The sequence below is a fragment of the Microtus oregoni genome, unplaced genomic scaffold, assembly GCF_018167655.1.
Source record: "Microtus oregoni isolate MIOR12 unplaced genomic scaffold, Mior012 000005F_ref0000423, whole genome shotgun sequence".
NCBI classification, from domain to species: domain Eukaryota; kingdom Metazoa; phylum Chordata; class Mammalia; order Rodentia; family Cricetidae; genus Microtus; species Microtus oregoni.
This window is the reverse complement of record NW_024543064.1, coordinates 43,717,134-43,737,175: the sequence shown is the minus strand read 5'-3', so window position 1 is coordinate 43,737,175 and position 20,042 is coordinate 43,717,134. Positions and strand designations below refer to the sequence as shown.

General features: G+C 48.4%; 1 protein-coding gene across 1 annotated transcript in view; it reads left to right on the top strand.

The window, feature by feature from the left end:
- The window catches only part of Plpp3 (phospholipid phosphatase 3), a 78,617-nt gene extending 59,214 nt beyond the window's left edge, over window positions 1-19,403 (top strand). The window contains exons 5-6 of the mRNA XM_041652316.1: window positions 3,930-4,106; window positions 17,551-19,403. Of these exons, the coding sequence (XP_041508250.1) occupies window positions 3,930-4,106; window positions 17,551-17,676 (303 nt within the window). The 3' untranslated portion in view covers window positions 17,677-19,403. The remainder of the gene's footprint in view (window positions 1-3,929; window positions 4,107-17,550) is intronic.
- The last annotated feature ends 639 nt before the right edge of the window (window positions 19,404-20,042 follow it).

The window sequence follows — 20,042 nt, the reverse complement described above, 5'->3', positions numbered from 1 at the left end:
TTCCAGAGGACCCGGGTTCAATTTCCAGCAACCACATTGGCACTTCACTAATGTCTGTAACTCCAGCTCCAGGAATCCTGACACCTTCACACAGATACACATGCAGGCAAAAACACCTATGCACATAAGCTAAAAATAAGTAAATTTTTGAGAGTGAGCATATCTAAGGCTGTCTATGAGAACAAAGAACTTCAGCAAAGTAGAATGACTTAGCTGGGGCCCTCATGTGCAGTCAAGTAGTGAGTGAGTTCTTCAGCCCAGAGCCATTTACAGAGAGCAACAGACACAGGCGGGACAGGATTTCGGGAGCGGCATGGATGTGGTCAGGGTAACTCACTCTGAGGACTTAGCTGAAGCTCCTGCAGGCCCTCTCTGATACAGGGAAAGTCTGTTTTGGTTTAATGTCCTCTTCTTGAGTGGCCTGAACCAGTACCAGGAACTGGGAATGAGTGGAGCCTCCAGAGTTGCTGCCCGGAGCTCCAGATTATATGTAGAGAACCTTTTGAGGCCCGAACCACAGTCTTAAGTTGGCTCTTGTGAACTGGACTGGGCACCAGAAGATCCCACCCATTTGGTGGTGGCATTGGTAGGTGGTTGGATCCTACTGTCAGCCACAAAGCCTATTGCCATTGCCTAACTTACTTCGAATCAAACACATCCATTAAGTGGAAGATCATTGCACAAGGTCTTCCTTTAGTAATTTATTTGTTTTGGAAAGCCCGTCACAGTCACTGAATAACTCTTATGTCAAGGCAAAGGGCCGTCTCCATCGTAAACATCAGGGTCATTCCTGACTGTGAGGTTGTTGCTCCACGGTGTTCTAATTCCTGATCGATACAGAGGCACAAGTCTCCTCTGCTGGCTGTCACTCCCAGTCTGTGTGAGGAATTCTTTTCCCATGGCCCGTACTCTGTTCTCATTGACGAGCACTCCCTTCCTCTCTTCCTGGAGCTATTCTGAAGCCTGTCTCCTCCCCAGTTCCGCTCCTGTAGGAGATTTTTTTCTCTTCTGGAGCCCCAGCCTGAAGCCTCTGAGTCAGTGGCAGGGGCGATGTAGCCTTGTCCGGTGGGGAGTCCGCCCTTCCTCTACCCCACCCTGGCTTCCAAGACCTGTGACCTAAGTCTGCAGGCGGCGAGCAAGGGAAGGGTGGGATTCTGCGTGAGTGCTCTCTGAGACCTATGGCTTTTCAGTGAAGGAAACAGAAAACCCTTAGAGGTGCTTAAAGAAAAGTGATTAAAGATTAAAATCTAGTACTAATCGGGTTGTGTGTGCTGTGCTACGTCCTCTATCTCTGCGGCCCACCAGTCCATATCATGGCCTCTGAGACACCGGTTATTACTCCCCTTCACCTGAAAGGAAGCTGAGGCACGAGGGCGTTCTGATTAAAACCTGTGCTCTTTCTGTTGTCCATCCGTCCGTCTGTCTGTCCACTGCCAAGAGTAGCTGGAGGAAGGCAAGCCTGAGTGGGCACTTAGAATGTCAACTTGTTTGGGCTCATAGTGAGGCCAACATGATTTCCATCCCTGCTCCCATAGTGAGACACTATGCAATTCAAGCAGGTCTCAAACTCGCTACCTGCTCACCTGTGCTTCCTGTTTGGAGAATAGACACCATGCGAGGCTTAAAGGCAAGATCTTTTGGTTCATGATTCATCAGAGTATTGCACAGTGAAGGAGGGAGAGGTCAATGACCTGATGCCTTAGAATTACCGTGATTATTTACCCTGCCTATGGGTTACCCATTGTTGCCTATACTCCTTCCAAAGCATCTAGATTTTCACCCTTGGTACCTTGCTTAGAGCCAATTTTCAAATTTCCAATGCCTTTCCCCCCCAATAGGTAGATATTCTCTAAAAATAAGTAATTCCAACTAATGGGTCTTTTCTCCTGAAGGATTCAACACCTTTAATAATGTTATAAGCATTGTGACAGAATTACGGACTTAGTATAGAACATTCACCAGTCTGTCTTGTCCGACCCTTAGTATTTCGTGGAATAAAGTTTGAGAGAAGTTGGTCTGCCCAACAAAGGGCAGATTTCCTGGCTTGGTGCCCAAGGCCCTCTGCAACCTTATTTCTCCCTATACCTCATCCACTCTCTTCTCCAGCTAGGCTGGACTATTGGAAGTACCGCACTCAGCAGCCTCCCAATTCTCCCTTGCCTTCCATCAAAATAGTCTTCCATCTCGATGGTTCAAGTTCATCATCCTTTGCACTTGGCAATGACACTAGCTGCCTTCCACCTTCTTTCGTGGTGTCTCTGAGACACATTAGTACACTTACTGAACCCATCACTGTATACGGAGTGGAGTTAACGTCTCAGCTCTTTGTCCTTAGCGTCTACCAGTGTATGGTTCCGTCCTGCAGGGTGTTTTCCTTGAGAACGAACTTTCCAGTTTTATTCTCCAGGTGTTCTAGAATGTGCATCGTGTTCTAATTAAATGTATACATTCATTGTTCTTATAAATGAAGATTCTAGATCTCTATTGAAAGTGGCCTTTATGTCCCTTACTTCACAAAGGAAGTTTGGGATGCATTAATTTGTATTCATTGTCTTCGCCTTTGGGATGGTGATTTTGCTGCTGCTTCTAGGTTTTAACTGATTATTGCTGATAAATGAGAAACCCATTGATTTTCCTTAAATTTGCTTAGCAGCCAACAGCAGTATCCCCTCTTATTAGTTTTCCACTCAGTGTGTTTAGATTTTCTAACATTAGAGTCACTGTGTCATGGTGATGGTAGGGCCACCTGTTTCCTATGGGTGGCTTTGTATTTTCCGAGTAAGTGAGAATTCTGTCCTAGACAAGGCTCCTGCACAGCCCAAGTGCCTCTGGGGTCTTCCATTCTCCCTCTGTCCCCTAGGCCTGGCCTCCTGGCCCTTGGCATGCTCCTTCCTGGCCACCAAAAGGAAAGTGCCCCATTGTCTCTGGAAGGGAGGTCTGGCCTTTGCCCCTGCCTCAGGTCTGTCATGGGGCTAGCAGCCCCTCCCTCTGCTCTTCCCTTCTCTTGGCCTCTCCCCTGCTTTGATTTGTAGTCGGAAGTTCCCCCTTGTTCCTCTTGCTTCTTCCCCCTCATTTCCCAAGTTCCCACAGGAACCTGGGAAGTAGGTTGTGCCCAGAGGTTAAAGCGGAAACTCTAGCAAGATAACTCCAGAGGGGACAATACTCAGTTGACGTCATTTCAACTTTCCTTGGGCCAGAGGTAGTATTTGGGGTGGTTTTTTTTTTCTTCCTCTTTTCTTGTCTTTTTCTTACATTTTTCTTCAGGTTACTCTTCCACCCCACCCAGCACAGTATCTGTCAACGTCCCCTTGGAAGTTCTCTGGCATGGTCTGGCTGGTTTATGTTTCCTCATTTGCTGATTCAGAATCCAGGTTCTTACTGGTGACTTGGAAACTTCTCTTGGATGGAGCTGCTTTCTTTCAAAGCAGAAACATCCCCTTGCTGGGCCTGTCAAAGCAACTCACTCAAAGCTTCATGGGTGTTCCATCGCTGTGGCTGGTCTCCCTAGAGACTATGCAGCTGTAGTTCCCAAGAAAACTCTCAGATGTGTTGTTAGTAAATCTTTATCAGTCCTGCAACAAAGCCTTTGCAGGCCTTGGTTACTGTTCTCTAAGTCGCGTAGATCCAGAGGATCAGAGGAAAGTCACGTTTATTAAATGCTGTGTGCGTAGCAGTACGAAGAAACCATTCATTTGTACTATCTTACTCAGGTCTCTTTAGCTGATCCCTCTAAATAAACTCAGCATTTTTCAAGCTATAAATATAAAGATCAGTGACTGGCATCATGTCAAAATTAAATATTCTATCAGCAGTGTATCACACCAAGTCTAGCTGGCTCCATTTAGCATAAACGTAGGGCATGCTGGTCTGGTGTTCTAGTGCCTATGAATGAGAAGTCATTGAGCATCTCTTTTATCTCTTTCCCTCAGCTCTACCTTCAGGCCCGCTTCACCTGGCGAGGGGCCCGCCTGCTGCGGCCCCTCCTCCAGTTCACTTTGCTCATGATGGCCTTCTACACGGGATTGTCACGTGTATCTGACCACAAACATCATCCCAGCGACGTCCTGGCAGGATTTGCCCAAGGAGCTCTGGTGGCCTGCTGCATAGTAAGTAGCCCTTTGTCCTTCGCATGCAAACAGAAGCCCCAAACGGGTGCTTGTTAAATGTTTCCAGCTCAGTGATTAAAACTGTGGAGACTTCATTCCTATTCCCTTCTTAGTGTCCCAAGAGCGGCTGGCTCCAGCACCCCATCGGTAGGTGAGACTCGATTGATAGGGTCTGTGAATCCTCTTCTCCGTGAGCACCAAGTTTGGACTTGGAGAATTCTGTGATTAGAAGACAGCTTAGATATTGTCCAGCCGACCCAGTAACCAACCACAGTAAACTGAAGTTGCCCTAGCACACACGTGAAGAACGGACAGACTGGCAGTCTCCTGACACAGCCTATTCATACACAGCTTTGGTGGATGCTAGTTAGTCCGTGGCTCTTCTCGGCTTCTTGGGAAATCCCTGCACCTTACTATGAATGATCTCCAGGGTCCTTGGTCTGTGTTGACTAGGGAACCAGAGGTTTGCTGAAGGAGAAACCCTCCCTTGGCCAAGGACCTTGCATATCATCAGAACGTCATCCAGACTGAACTTGGGGTGGGTCGCATGTTGGTTCCCCTGATACAGATGGATTCCTTTTTTTTTTTTCCATGTTTCATCCTGATTCTCTGTGAAGGTGGGATAGAGTTTTCCACCTCCCTGAGCCTCCATCTCCCTGCCCCTCCTGCCTCTTTCCTGCATCCCAGATGCTGAGGGTGCACAGACTTTGGTTTCTGGGGCCCTTCTTAGAGGTGCTCACCCTGGTCCCATAGGATCCTAGTCCTGAGTTCTTCAGTAGGACTGCAATAGGGATGTGAATGTGGCCTCAGCAGGTCGGCAAAGGCCACGCACAGTGTGGTCAGCCCACGGTGCCAGTGTTAGGGTGCTCAAAGTAGACACAGTAGACATGATGACCCACCTGCCAGCTTAGATGTCGGAGGCCCGACTAAAAGACTTATGTCTTGATGGCTGTCTTTAGTGTGTGTGCTCTCTCTGTCTCTCTGCATGACTGCATGTGTGTGTGTGTGTGTGTGTGTGTGTGTGTGTGTGTTTGTGTATCTTTCTCTCCAGAAGAGAGAGCAAATTAGGGGAGCCAATTGTTACCCGGAGCAGCTGTCACCCTCTAGCTTGTCCCCTGGTGCCTGGCCCTTTAATATGTGATGACAGTGGGGGATGGGTAACTCTTTGCTGCCTGCACCCTCCTGAGCTTTGCTCTCAGCAGGAGGGCAGGTCAGGGAGCCTGCTGTGCTGCTTCTTTCTGCCTGGGCCTGCTGCCCTAATTGGAGTCTCCCTTACCCCCAATTTAAAAAAAATAAAAGGTGTGGGGACCATTCCTAACCTTCCTCTCATTTATACTGCAACTCTGGAGTGCAGACCATGAACAATTAGACAAAACTCGGGAGAAGGAGGGCTTGTTTTCCAGAAGAAAACCTGGGAGTTTGACTTCTATCCTGTTTGGCTCTGAGTGACTGTAATGTGGGCTGAGAGTTTGCACCCGGGGTTTGTAAAACCACCTCCTGTTGGTTGGCACCTCTCTGAATACTTTGCCCTGTGACTTCCTTGAGGCCCATGTGGCCACCACACTGATGGGGCAACTCAGACTTGGCCAAGTGACTTAGGTCACTCAAGGCCAAAGAGCTGCTCCAAGAATGACTCAAAGCCATGCCCGCTGTGCTCAGCAGTGGGGGAGGGGCGCCAGACACCGGGCCAGCCAGAGCTACCCTGGGCAGAAATCGTGGAGACCCTAAAGAGGGTCATCTAAGTGTGTGGTAGGGACCTTCCCAAGCCTTGGGCTAATCCGGTTAGCCTTTTGAGTCTGGAAGTTTCTTTTCACCTAGATAGATTGAGAAGATGTGACACATCTTCTGCGCCTTTTGCCCTTTTACCTGTCTGCCTGGTGTGGCAGGGACTAGGCCTCGTTGATCATTTTTCTTTCCATTCCTAACTCCACCTGGCACATAGCCAGGCCCTCCTGGTCCCACTGGCTTGGAAGCGCAGCACCGAGAGATTTGATTTGCTTAAGTCATCTGACAGGCCAGGGCAGAGAAGTCTCTGGAATATGTGGCTGGTTGCTCAGTAGAAGAGTTTGGGAAAACTCAGCAGGGGAAAAAAGAAGCCAGTGTGTCTGTCCTTTCCCACAGAGAGCTGGGTGATAGTGTGGCCCTGATTTGGATTACAAGGAAAGACAAACACAAAACTCCCCAGCTGCTGCACTAAGTCAGAGATGCTGGCCCTCTGGGTATCTATCTAGCCTGAGGCCCGCTAGTGTATGGAGAACATTTGTTTGCCTTTGTAGGGTCCAAGCTCCATCAGCTCCCATGTGCAAGTCAGCCCTAGTTGTAGTTGGAGTTGTAGGCCGCTGTCTCTGACCTCCACTCTGCTTACCCCATGTGACGGAAGTGTCCCTTAAGATCAGGGAATCCTGGGGAAAACAAGTGTTCTTCTCACTTATAGACAGGATAGACCATAGCAAGCTTTCTTCTCGGACTATTTAGGATCACTAGACCCCAAAAAATGACACAAAGACTTATTAATTGTAAAAGCTTGGCCTTTAGTTTAGGCTTGTTTCCAACCAGTTCTTATAACTTCATTAACCCATATTTTTAGATCTGCTTCCTGGCACATGGCTCTCTTTGCCTTTCCTTAGTATGGACGCCCAACTTGCCCTGAGTCTGCTGGTGTCTCTCCAACTCTCTTCTTCCCAGAGTTCTCTCTCCCCCATCCAGAAGTCCTGCCTAACGATTGGCCATTCAACTCTTTATTAAACCAGTCAGAGGGGGCCTTGGCATAGACACATCTTCACAGTGTATCTGTGATATTTGTTGTTGTTGTTAAGACAGGATCCCACTATGTAATCCTGGTTGGCCTGGAACTCATTATGTAGACCAGGCTGGCCTCAAACTCATGGAGATCTGCCTGCCCCTGTCTCCTGAGTGCTGAGCATAAAGGTGTGTCCCACCATGGATCCAAGTTTCTTGACCTACTGAGACATCTCCCAGAGTCAGAAGGTTCCAGCACTGTACAAACCACAGGGTGCCGTGCTGCTTAGCATCTATTTCCTCCTCTGCCGGAAAACCTCTCCTGCCCAGCCTCGGAGGCCCCTTGGTGTCTGGGCAGAGGTGTGGGTTTGCTGATGCTTGTGGCGAGCTCACTGTTTGTGGCAACTGTTTTTCATTTAAAATGAGGATGCAGGAGTCCAGAAAGATTAAGGTGCACAGAAAAAATGTAGAGAAACCAGAGCTGACACACTTCCGCAGTCTGACACAAAAGCCAGCTCTCAAAGACCTCCCTCGCCACCCCTCCCCCCCACTCCCTCACCTGCTGGCAAGCCACACTTCTTGAGCTCTCACCCTTGATAGCTGCCCACTCCTTTTGATAGAGCACAGTCCATTTCCGCTTCATCTTTGGTAGAACCTCTTGTATGAGCCCTCCACAGCTGCTGTTACGAGTAAGCCCAATCTCAATCCAGCTGTTACAACAGCACAGATGTTTTCTTAAGCCCCCGAGAACCACAGGAACCAAAAATGAGTCTCATTGAGCTATAATCAAGGTGTGGAAAGGCTGTGTTTCATGGGAAGGCCGAAGGGAGAGTCCGTTTCCCTTGCCTTTTATAGCTACCTGTGTTCCTTGATGTATGGTCACTCCCCTGCCTGCCTGTCCTCAGGGATGCTGGTACATCGATAGCCCAGGGTCAGGTATCCATTTCCACGGCCTTACCTTAATCTCATCTGCTCAGTCTTCTTAGGCAGATGTGAGGTAGCATCATTACAGGTCTGTAGAGTGGGTTCCGGATATCTCTGAGGAACCAGTGTTCAGCTCTCCACACCTTCCCCAATCCCTGAAGCTAGAACTGCTCAACTTTCGTTTAGTGTTCCCCCGGCCCCTAGTGCTTTGCTCTGCCATGACTTTGGCCTCTTCTGTCAATTACCTGCTCATATATCTGTCTCCTCAACTAGATTGTGTTTTAATAGCAGAATCCATGGCTTAATCGTGTGGTTATTCTGGGTGCCTGTTGTGGTAGCTGACATATATCAGTTGTTTGATCGGCATTGCAGAAATCATGATTGATGAATGAGCTATGGCCTTAGATAAGATTTCCCCTCTGATACTAGTTTCTTATCTGTGAATTAAACTTTGAGGTCTTAGCCAGACGATTGTGGCACAGGCCTTTAATTCCAGCACTTGAGAAACAGGCAGGTGGGTCTCCGTGAGCTTGAGGCCAGCCTGGTCTACAACATGAATTCCAGGACAGCCAGGACTGTTACACAGAGAAACCCTGTCTTGAAAAACCAACCAAACAAACAAACTAAAACTTTGAGGCCTGTAGCTCTCCTTCTTTTATTCAGTGGAACAGTGTCTATGTAACTAAGCTGAGCCTGCTCTTTCAGGTGGAGAAATCTCCTCCATGACCATGCCTTAAATTTGGTGACCACCCTTAAGCTTCCTAGTGGTTTAGCATGTTGGCCTAGTCATGGTTCAGTCCCTTCAGAGCCTTGGGCAATGGTCTGGCAGTTCAAGTCTTTGAAGGCCAGTTTTGTCACAGCAAGAAGATTTATCTAGACAAACTATGGAACCTGATGAGACTGAGCCTTCACGGTGCCTGGGACTCGGTGCAGATACTGGAATTCAGTCAGAAAGGACAGCACACCAAGGCACACCTTCGCCAGATGGGGACAGAGGAACAAGGCAGAAGGCCACAGAAGAAGAGACATTCCCTGACAGACAGACATGTATTATCTTTCATTTCCCTTGGCTAGCCGTACAGGTGCACAGAACAGATGGACAAACAGAGCCAAAGGCTGCTCCACTGATCCCGCTGCTCTTCCTACCTGCATGCCTCTGCAGCTCCCCCTACCAAAGATTTAAATACCTGGGTTCAACCAGGCAGTGGGACAGAGGGGCGGACATCAGTTCATTTCCTGTCTAGTGACAACTTGCTTATCTGGTCACCTCCTTACTGACCCTCTAACAGATGGTAAATTAGGGGCGCACTGGGAGAGGGGTCAGAAGAGGGCAAGCCTCCACGGCTGTGGGTTCAGTAGAGGAAGCAGCTGCTCCCAAGTTTAATAAACACACAGCGGTCTTTCCTGGTTTTCTCTTCCTGGGGGTGTGGCCCCCACCAGCAGTTGCTCTTTTGTGCCTGCTATCTTCCTCCAGGAGGCAGGGAAGGGCGAGGGCTTTCTTTGTCTCTGCCCCAGAGCAGTGACCTTGGGAAGAGCCTGGGCAAGAAAGCTCATGTGAAGAAGAGTTCATTCAGCCTTGGTAGCCTTGTGAGAGGAAGCTCCGAGCAGAGAACCCAGCACACGCCCAAGTCCACACAACATCAGAATTCATCCCAGGTCCCTTGTTTTGTTTCAGGGGCTCACACAGCAGCACCAAGCATGCTTTCTACCCCGGGAATTTGTAAGTCTTCCTCCTCTAGAAGGAGATGCTCACCTGTTCCCCTGGATGTAGTCCAGTGCTGCCTGGGTCCAGAGGAGCGGAAGAAATGATGCCCGCGGCCTCTCCGCTAATGTCTCACACTCTGCGAAAGTCTGACCATGGTGCCCAAAGTTCACCTTGCTCCCTAGTCCCCCACTGTCAGGTAGGCAGGAATGTGGATGTGGCTGAGAAAGGGAGCCAGAGCATAACCCATTTGGAGCCTTCGGGAGATGATCAGAGTATCTTTACGGCACTCGACAGTTTCTAAAGTACATCAAGAATCTCTTGTCTTTGTTCCTTTGCGGAGAGGCATGAAGTAGGAGCCCAGAGCTGTGTCTTGCCACTTGCTAGCTGGCCTGTTGGCAGGTCATGTCTAACATTTTCTATTGGGCATTTACTGTATGGCACGGCAGGGAAGGATGCAAACCGTATGCTAAGGCAAGGAGCTGAATGAGACAGCACAGTGTGGCTTCTGACCCTGGAGTTGCACACCCGGGGAAATTATGGGATGGTGGGCTTGCCGAGCTTGGTGTTCCTCACTCCTGCTTCCTTTTGTTTCAGAATCAGGGACCACCGTTCTTCTAGACAGGGAAGTCTGGCCCCTGCCTTTGTCAGGTCTCTGTCACCCAGTGGTGGCTTGTTCCTGGGCCCCAGCTCTGGTTAGATCCAGCATCCACTGTTCATCAGTAGCCTTCTGGGCTGGCCCTTACAGACTCTGGCTTCATGATAACCTGAGGACTCTTCCTAGATTTCTCAGCAAAGCAGAGCCTTGTTTTCCTTCAGAAGGGTCCCGGTTCTCCACACCTTCTTCATTCCTTTTGTAGGACGAATTTCCTTCATGGTCTTGGTCCATAATCACAGTAACGTGAGAAGGGTTTGAACAGTCCATCACAGCCACCAAGTGTTTTCTCCTTTCTTATTCCATTCAAGGCTTATAGGGATTCTGGAAAAGCAGTTTAGTTTTTTTTTTCTTAAAATTTTTAATTTATTTATTTATTAAAGATTTCTGTCTCTTCCCCGCCGTTGCCTCCCATTCCCCCCCCCCAATCAAGTTCCCCTCCCTCCTCAGCCCAAAGAGCAATCAGGGTTCCCTGCCCTGTGGGAAGTCCAAGGACCACCCACCTCCATCCAGGTCTAGTAAGGTGAGCATCCAAACTTCCTAGGCTCCCACAAAGCCAGTACGTGCAGTAGGATCAAAGGCAGTTTAGTTTTGAGGTTTTTTTTTTTTTAGATATATTTTTATTACTTTTAGCTATGAGTATGTGCAGGGTAAGAGGGGATACACATGGGACATGGGATGCCAGTGTTTGAGCTGTTGGATCCCCCTGGAACTGAAGTTACAGTAAGTTGTGACCACCCCACCCCCACCTCCACTCCCAACATGTGGGTGTCAAGAACCAACCTCTGGTCCTTTGCATGAACAGCAAATACTCTTTTTTTTTCCCTTAATTTTTAAATTTTAATGTCTTTGTATGTGTATTTTGCTTGCGTGTACATACATATGTTGCTTGGGTGTCTGGTGCCCTTAGAGGCCAGAAGAAGGTATCAGATCCCCTGGAACTGGAGGGCATTAGTAAGCTGCCATTGTGGGTACTGAGTACTGCACCTGGGTCCTCGGAAAAACAGCACGTGCTCTTAATTGCTGAGCCATCTCTCCAGCCCTAGTGTTTGTAATTTTTTTTTTATTTAAGTAACAGTTGTACATAAATACAAGGCAAGTAGATGATCAGATTAGATCTTCACTCAGTTCTGGACCACACAGGAGTGTGACATAGTCTCAGTCAATGGTGCCACAAGAGAAACACAGTGGCAAGAACCCTGCTGTGTCACATTCTCCCTCACACCCCCATCACGTTCCCTCTCTGATGCATCAGGGTAACACTCAACACAGACAGACCCTGGCAAATTCCCGGTGCCAGCAGCCACTGAAAGCCTTTTATTGAGGTTAAAAGGCAATGACTACAATTGAGTAACTCCCCTGTAGTCAAAAGACTAGGCTGCCAACGATAATTTTTCCTTAGACAGCGTTACTGTACCAGGCCATGGGGGTGAGTCAGTTTCCAGGGCTTGCTTCTCCAAAGGAGCTTCTCCACTTAAGCCGAGACATTTTTCTGTATGATATACTAGAAACCTGGAAGGGAATCTCCAGGCCAAGCCTACTTCTCAAAGTGTACTTGAAGAAGAGGAGAGGCAGCCGTGGTGTCTGTACTTACCTGGGAGGTGGCCAGCTTCTCTCTCGAGGGCTGCAACTTCTGGGCTCTGATGACTCAACATAATCCTTGCCCCCGAGGAGCTCGCAGTCTAGAAAAGAGAAGCATGATGCAGCATTTAAAAGATCACACACATCAAAGCCTGTGTTGTAACAGCGAAATGGAAGGTTATTAACAGTGCAGTAGGAGAAACAAATGCAAGGTAAGGGCAGCTCTGGCGGGAGAGCTTGTGGTGGTTTTCAGGGTGCAGATGCAGGAGCTGCTGCTGTCAGGGATACAAGCTGTGAGGCACCGGGCAGGGCGATGGCCTGCAGGGGGTTCGAGCCCCTCCATTCCCCTCCTGCACTGTCCACCACTGTTCTCTTTCCACAACATTTGGTAAAGTGCACGTTCCAGGCCACGCCTAGATGCGCTCAGGCATCTGCTCTCTTGAGAAGCTTCCAGGTGATTCTGAAACAGGTGGTTGCAGGACTACGCTTGGCGAAAATACCAGACCAGACCGACAGCTCTTGTTTCCATCTGCCTCCGAGATCCTAAAATTCTCTTGGTTTTGTTATCTGTTCCATGTTGGTATGAAGATTCGACGGGGGCTCCTGAAAGTCTCGGCGTGTGTTGGTTGGTGTGATTCCTGTCTTCAAGGGGCTTCCTTGCATAGTTTCAGGAGTGGAAACCCTCAAGGATTTCTGAACATTGCCAGGCGGGTCCGCTGTCACTATGCGCTCTGGCGCTGCTGCTTGCTGACTCAGCCACCCGCTGCCATGGGGGCAGAAGCCGGGCTGCTGACTGACTTCACGGGTCTCCGTGGTCTTGTGCTGGGCAGCATCCCAGCAGGATGGGGCTGTGTGCCCTAGGGGTGGCTGGCCTCTCCACAGCAGGTGAAGCTTGGTGATGAGACATCAAAAAGCAGCCTTCGGCCAGTGTGCTGACTCACTCGTCTAAGCAGCCTTAGAAATTGTAGGTCTTTGCAAGTAGATCCTATCTGCTGTGTGGAAAACTCCCATCCACTCAGCTCGGTAATGAGTCTGTATCTGGCTTACACACGTGCTCTCATCTGTTTCTCTCTCTCTCTCTCTCTCTCTCTCTCTCTCATCATTGTTTTATTACATACATAGCAGAAAATGGATCCCTCCCGCATCAAACTTCTGAGTGTTGGAATTATAGACATTCACCTCTGCGCCCACCATTCTTCTTTTTCTAGTTTTTTCCTGTCCTTCCATGTTAGGAACAGAGAAAATACGTAATATTTATATAACGAGGCATTGAATACATCAGCCAGTAATGACAGCTGCCACTTACTAGTTTCTCTCTGGGTATCAGAGACTATCCCGTATTGTGTCCCAAGTAATGGCAAGACTTGGATTTGAGAAATAAGTCTGTCTACTTTGAAAAGCAAAGCCCTTTTTACCAGCCCCCCCCCCCCCCCCCCCCCGTTGGATGGGGAGAGCATTACCTTGAGCAGGGGCCTCACACTGTGAGCTTCGTACCTCTTCACTGAGTGTGTGGGGTTTCTAGTGCTACCTTGCACCTTATTTGTGTGTAGTCCTGCTGCTGGAGGAGGAGCGACATTGTCCAGAGTGTTTGGGTAAAGCAGATCATCTTCCGCCCTTGCATCCGATCACAGAATGGCCAAACATTCAAACTCGGCAGGAGGTCAGAATCACTTCCCCAAGACAATACCGTAGGGTAGCAAGTATTAGAAGGCTGAAGAAAGCAGTCTACCGGAATCATTGAGATTTTCAGAAATTTTGTTGTGACCAGTGCCAAGGTTTATGGAGTTGAAAACAGAACTAGAAGAAAACCGGCTGCTTCCCCCTGTGCTCCAGCCCCATCTCTGTGAGCTGTACACCCCTCTTTGACATCTCAGAATCCGTCTCCAGGTCCTCACCTGCCTCTCCTCCACACTGCCAGGCCGCCTTCAGTTACACTATGCCCTCTGGCTCCTCCAGTTTAAGTGCCCATCCTTCCAATGGGATGCTCCCCCTTCACAGTGATTTCTAGAGTCGAAAGATTTCTCACTATGACCAAAGGTGGGGCTCTCTTCTCTCCAGCATCACCAACCTCTCTGCCCTAGCCCTGCTGAGCTTCCTTCAAAATTCCTGAACGTGCTGTGTCTTTGCTGGCTATGATTTCTGCGATTCACCACCTGGCCAGCTCTTCTTGAGTCCTTGGGGCCAACCTTTTAAGGCCCATTCTCAGCCCTTCAGTCCAGGTTACATATGTCGTTCTCTGTGCTTCCTTCTATCATGGTCCTTAAAACAGAGCATGCTTGGAGCCAGTGAGGTCCTCAGCTGATAAAGGCGCCTGCCACCTAGCCGACAGGCTGAGCTTGGTACCCAGGACCCACAAGTAGGAGAGAACCGACTCCTGCAAGTTGTGTTGTTCATTGGCCTCAACATGTATGCTGTAGCATGCACATGTTCACACATGTCAACACAAAATAAATAAACTGTAATCGAATCTTTCTAAAGCACAGTGTTATGGGTAGCTGCTTCCCTGGCTCTCTGCTACAGTTACTTCTAAGCTCCTGCTGAGCAAAGGTCTTTGTCTTACTTTGGCTTTTATGTTCTGGGGCTTAGCGTACACTAAGAGCTTAATAGGTGTTTATTGTTGGTGTTCATTCTTTTTTTCTCAAAATTGGTAGTTTATAAAATTCCAAGAATCAGAATGAAATTGAAGGCAAGTGTTCTGGGCAGTGTCGCTAGGGCGGTGTTGGGAGCTGGCTATTTGGGGGCAGGGGACAGGTCTTAGTTACTCACTTGTTGAGATGTTATTTCTCATTCTTTCAGGCAGCACAGTGGGGCTGTGGGTTGAAAGTGGGTGTTTCTTTTTTTTTAATTTTTTTTTATTTATTAAAGATTTCTGCCTCCTCCCCGCCACCGCCTCCCATTTCTCCCCCCCCCCATCAAGTCCCCCTCCCTCGTCTGCCCAAAGAGCAATCAGGGTTCCCTGCCCTGTGGGAAGTCCAAGGACCACCCACCTCCATCCAGGTCTAGTAAGGTGAGCATCCAAACAGACTAGGCTCCCACAAAGCCAGTATGTGCAGTAGGATCAAAAACCCATTGCCATTGTTCTTGAGTTCTCAGTAGTCCTCATTGTGAAGTGGGTGTTTCTTGTGGTCCAGCCACAGCTCTGAATCTGGGCAGAGCCTTCCCAAGCTGGACCTTTGACTTCCCTTTCTGGATAGGGAATTATCTCCTGTAGGGAATAAGGCATCTTCAAGCCAAGGCCTTTTTACATCTAATGGCTCTCTTTGTTTCTGCTGTTCCAAGTATCAGGAAGACTGAACCCTGTTTGAGACTTGACAAGGTCGTGTTTCCTGGTGCCCAATAGTGTTTGTGTGGCCCAAAGCCACAGTGCTTAATTCCCAGAAAGTAGAGGGCATTTGATAAATTCAGCAGCCAACACGTCGAGTGCCTGATGTCTACACAGATGGACTACGTGCTGTAGGTAATGCAAGGAGCTGAACTAATCTCATGAAGCGCATCTTTGCAGATATGGGAACGGGTGGCTTAGTCTAGGTCCAGTAACCATGCTCTAGTCCAGAGCACTAAGAAAAGACGCATCTTAATGAACTTAATTGCAGACAGGCTAGGCCTTCTTGAGCCCATTCAGGAAACGGAAATGCTCATGTGTAGTGCATATGAGCCCATCGTAGGAGACCGGGAGATGAGTGTGTGGGGTTGGAGGAACTGTTCTTGTATTTGCCCACGGTGGGTGGAAGGAGTCTCCCGTGAAGGTCTCTCAGGCAGGGCTTTGAGAATAATACCACCATGAAGCTCAGGAAGTGGAGGTGAGAGCCAGTGCCGGAGACATTGTTCTCTCTTCCGGGATACAAAGCTAAGATGAAAGGAGCCTAATTTTCAGGTAGAGAATTGTCTACTGTTTCTGCACCTGCCAGGAGATAGCATCATCCTAGAGCAGCAGGAGATATGGAGAGGAGTGGGGAGGGCTTGGGGTAGGAGAGGGATGAAAAGCTTAGGCACTGAACAGACTGACCTTTAGCCAGGTCTGTTAATGTCTCCTGGGGGCACTTGTTCCTTTCCCACAGGTGTAAAGGACCCCCAGGAGGGGAGCCTCAAGCCTCCAGCAGGTGGTAAACGTCCCAGCTTGACTCTGTCTAGAAGACAACACTTTTCTTCCTAGTTTAGGAAAGGAAGGGGGTAAAGGTTTAGCTTTTGCCTTGACTGGTTCAGTCACACTCCAAGCTGTAAGTTTATTAAGGGGTTCACATTTTGGGGGCTAATACTTCATTTTCTTCTAGTATCATAGATACAGCCTGGCTCTCTACCCTTTCCTTCAACAACAAAAACAAACAAAACAACAACAACAAAAAACAATAGGAATGGTTGAGTTGGTGAAATGTGCGAAATGAAATGGTACGAAGGACTTGGCCGTGACTAGCAGGACCCTTGCACATCTATCTCGTTGCCGCTCCATCTTCTTTTCGAGTGGCCAGCACGTCTGCCTCTTAGGATTTTTACAGCTCCTTGGTGATTTCTGTGCTGTCGCAGAATGGACACTGGAAATCAGTTCAGCAGATAGTCCGAGGCCTGAGTAGCCAGAGCCTGGCTGCTAGAGACTGTTGGTTGGAATTCTAATTAAGAACTTTATCTTCATACTAAGTGATCAGAATGACATCACTGTGCTATGTGGGCATCCAAACTGTTTCAGTTCTGAAAGCTGAGGGACACAGAAAACTGTATGTGTGTGTGTGTGTGTGTGTGTCTGCCTGTCTGTGCATTTGTCTGTGTGCATAAGTGTGTTCATGTGTGTGTGTCACTGTGCATCTGTCTGTGGTGCATATGTGTGTTCATGTATCTGTGTGTGTGTGTGTGTGTGTGTGTGTGTGTGTGTATGCTACAGATCAGACCTGTTAGGCTTTGTGTCTGCTGGGTGAGCACCACGGAGCTATGTCCCCAACCAGCATCTTTATGTATTTCATTCCTGGTATGAACTCAGTTGTGTCCTTCCTACTAAATTACGTGGCTAACAGCTGACACTTGGATTGGATTGTTTACTACAAACTCCTGTTGCTGAATTTCTCAGTCTGATTCTGTGTGTTTACTTTTGCTCCCTGGGAAGCAACTTCGCTCCCTCCCGTGGGCTCGTCAGGTTCCTGATACTTGCATCAGGAGCTCACTCAGACAGCACCCGTGTCTCAGCCATTTTGCAAGTGGGTGTTTTGTAAATGTTTCCCAATCATTATGAGAAAGATTCAGGAAGGTCACATGCTGGGGAGGAGGAAGAATGCTGGGAATGAGAGCAGGAGGTTTGTCCCCTGACCTTTCTTCCCAGTGACTTGCTGACTGTCAGCGTCAAGACCTGGGTCCCTCGGCCTCTCCCCGCTCAGATGGTTGGTGTCGTGGGGCTTTCAGGAAAATGTGGTCACCACTGTTTTCTTGCGACAGCACCTGCTGGTCAGCGTTTGTATTGTCTGGTGTCTTTTGGTCTCAGTCTGGATTCCTTTGTAAGAAAGAGGAAAGTAGTGTGGATTAGTAACTGAAGAATTATGAGCGCTTCCCTTGTTGGGAACGTAACCTTTCCTAACACATTTGCCTTGAGAAGTCCTAAATGTTAAGTTCCAGATTCAAAGCACTGACTCCAAAGTCCATATAAGTAGGGTTTTCTCTCTCACAGTCAAAGTACTCATTGCCTCAGTTTCCTGTCTGCATAGTGATTGCTGGAAGGTGGGACCTCTCCGCCCCCTCCCTGGATTAAAGAGCTATGATTTGGGCCCTCTTTTCCAACTGCCTGTGTTTCCCAAACCCCGTTTTGGCCTGTTCCCAGCCCGCTCTAGGCCTTTGCTGATTCGCATCTCTGATTTGTGCCCTAGGTGTTCTTCGTGTCTGATCTCTTCAAGACTAAGGCAACCCTCTCGCTGCCGGCCCCCGCTCTCAGGAAGGAGATCCTGTCACCTGTGGACATTATCGACAGGAACAACCACCACAACATGGTGTAGGTGCTGCGGCTACAGAGCGCTTGGTTTCTCTGAAGTGACTGCTGACAGCATGTTCCTGCTGCTCTCCCATCTCATCTGACAGTAGAATGTAGGGAAAAGCTTTTTTGCCCGATGGATTTCGAAAACATTTAAAGAAAAGAAAAAAAAAAAAGCCTTATCTTGTGGCCTTCCCGAATAGGTTGTTTGCCTGTGTGGAGACAACAGGGCCGGCGTCCTGAGTCCTGGCTGTGCAGCTGGCTGAGTGTTCATGTTCTAGTGAGCACAAGCCTGTCAGGAGCAAAACACTAGAATGATTGAGCAGAGGCTGTGGTCACCTTCAGTGACCCAAGAAATCCCAGACCAGTGAGAACAGCTCCAGCTCCTGTGTTGCACACAAGGCCCAGACCAGCACCAAATCAGCCCCTCTGCCTGCCCCACTTCTACTGTGACTTTGGTTCAAGGAAGTTTTGCGTTTTGAGATACCAGGAATGAGTGCATTGGCTCAGAGTGGTCAGAACCCTAATCCAAATTCCTGGCGCTGAGGCCTCTGTCATCTCCCCCCATCCCCAGGCTAACAACCACAGGCCCTCACTTTTAGAGATTAGGAGACCCTTTGTCGAAGAGTGAACTTCACAAATAGCACAAGTTCAGAGGACCCAGAGGGTGTCTTCTGATGCACCGTACTGTGACGCGGAACTGCCACTGCAGGATCAATCACCGAGCACTTGCACACGTAGAAACGGTTAGACTTCGGTTACTGCCGTCCCCTTGAGGTCCTAGCTGGGTGCATACCGGGATCTCAGATGGGGGCCAAGAATGAGCACAGGTGTGGTCGGCCTCTGGCTGACCAAAGGAGCCTCGGTAAAGAGACAGGAAGGGGAGGGAAAGGGCAGAATGAAAAAAAAAAAAGAACCAACTTTTTGGCTCCTTAGGATCAGAGCGAGCCAGAGTAGCAGACAGTCTCACACCCAAAAGGTTACCCTTCACCATAAGGGAGCCCAGAGGGTTTTTGCAGGAGCTGGTCTTGCTGTGTAAAGCACTATTGTCTCCGGGTTGATCCCTGGGACAGTTCTTTGGTGGGTTCTGCTGGGCAGAACACATGGGTTAAATCTGCATAGAGAGTTTTTTCCTTATCCTCTATCCACAAGTGTCCTTCCAAGCAAGGTCCCGTTCTAGACAGTAGACAGAGACCCTTCTACTGAACCTCCAAGGAAAGGAAGAAGGAAAAAAAAAGTGCTTTTCAAATCTTTCAAAGGGCTACATGTAACTATATGGATCAACCACATGCACATCCTTCCACAGACTCCGTCCTTTCATTTCAACATATAGCAAGCTATGATTTTATATATAAATATTATATAAATAATGTATAAAACATTAAAAGTTAACTATGTAAGATATTATTTCTGAAACAACTTTAGCTATATCCACTATGATTATAAACTGTGTCTCGACCTGTGTTATTTACTTTAGCTGCTTAAAGGAGCATTGAGTTATTTTTTTTTAAATCTCAACTAAAACTATCATAGTTCTGTGGTAGCCATTGTTCTACAAGGAGAGAAATAACTGCAACTAGAGAAAAACTGTATAAAAACATTAAATCGTCAGTATTTTTGTAAGGTTCCGTTTTGTAAAGAGAATAATATTCAAAGATTTTTTTTTTGTGGCATACAAAGTGAAAACGTGTATCTGCGAAACTAAACGTGTATTAAATGTGCTTTTTAAATAAAAGCTCATAACATGACTAACCAAGGCTCTGCTACCTGGACTGTTTGAGGGTTGTCTCTTTGGGGTCTGTGGGAGGGAGGAGGTATTGCAGACTGGCCTCTGGGTGGGCTTGCCTCTGATTGTCTCAGTGGGAAACAATCATGGCCACTGCAGAGGCAGGATGCGGGAAGCTGTTCTTTCATCTCCCAAGCCTGTTTGCAGAGGGAGGCTGGGGGCTGGCTCTCATCTCCAGCCTCTTAAAAGGGCTTTTGTGCTCTAAAGGGTTTTCATGTGGGAGGTGGGAGCTGTGGGTCCCCCGAAGACAGATATGGAGACTTCCCTAGATAACGTGGGCTTGGGGAGCTTAAGGAAAAGTCTTTCTCACAGCCCGTATCAAAGGAAGAAGATGCTCTATTGACAGGGCCACTGGGTTCCCATTCTCCTGCCTTGTGTGCTCCCCCCCCTCCCCCCCCCCCCCCAGTCCCACCAACCCAGAAGGAAAAAGGTGTGTTGTGCACCTGTGTGCCAGCCAGTTCTCCCTGGTTGTCCCTTTACATCTCAAAGCCGTTCTTAGCTTGAGAAAGGAGGAACAAAAGCTGTGGAATGCAGATGATGTAAACTGCCTAAGAACCTGCCAGCACAGTTGTAGGACAGGTCTTAGGTTAGTTTGTTTTTGCTCC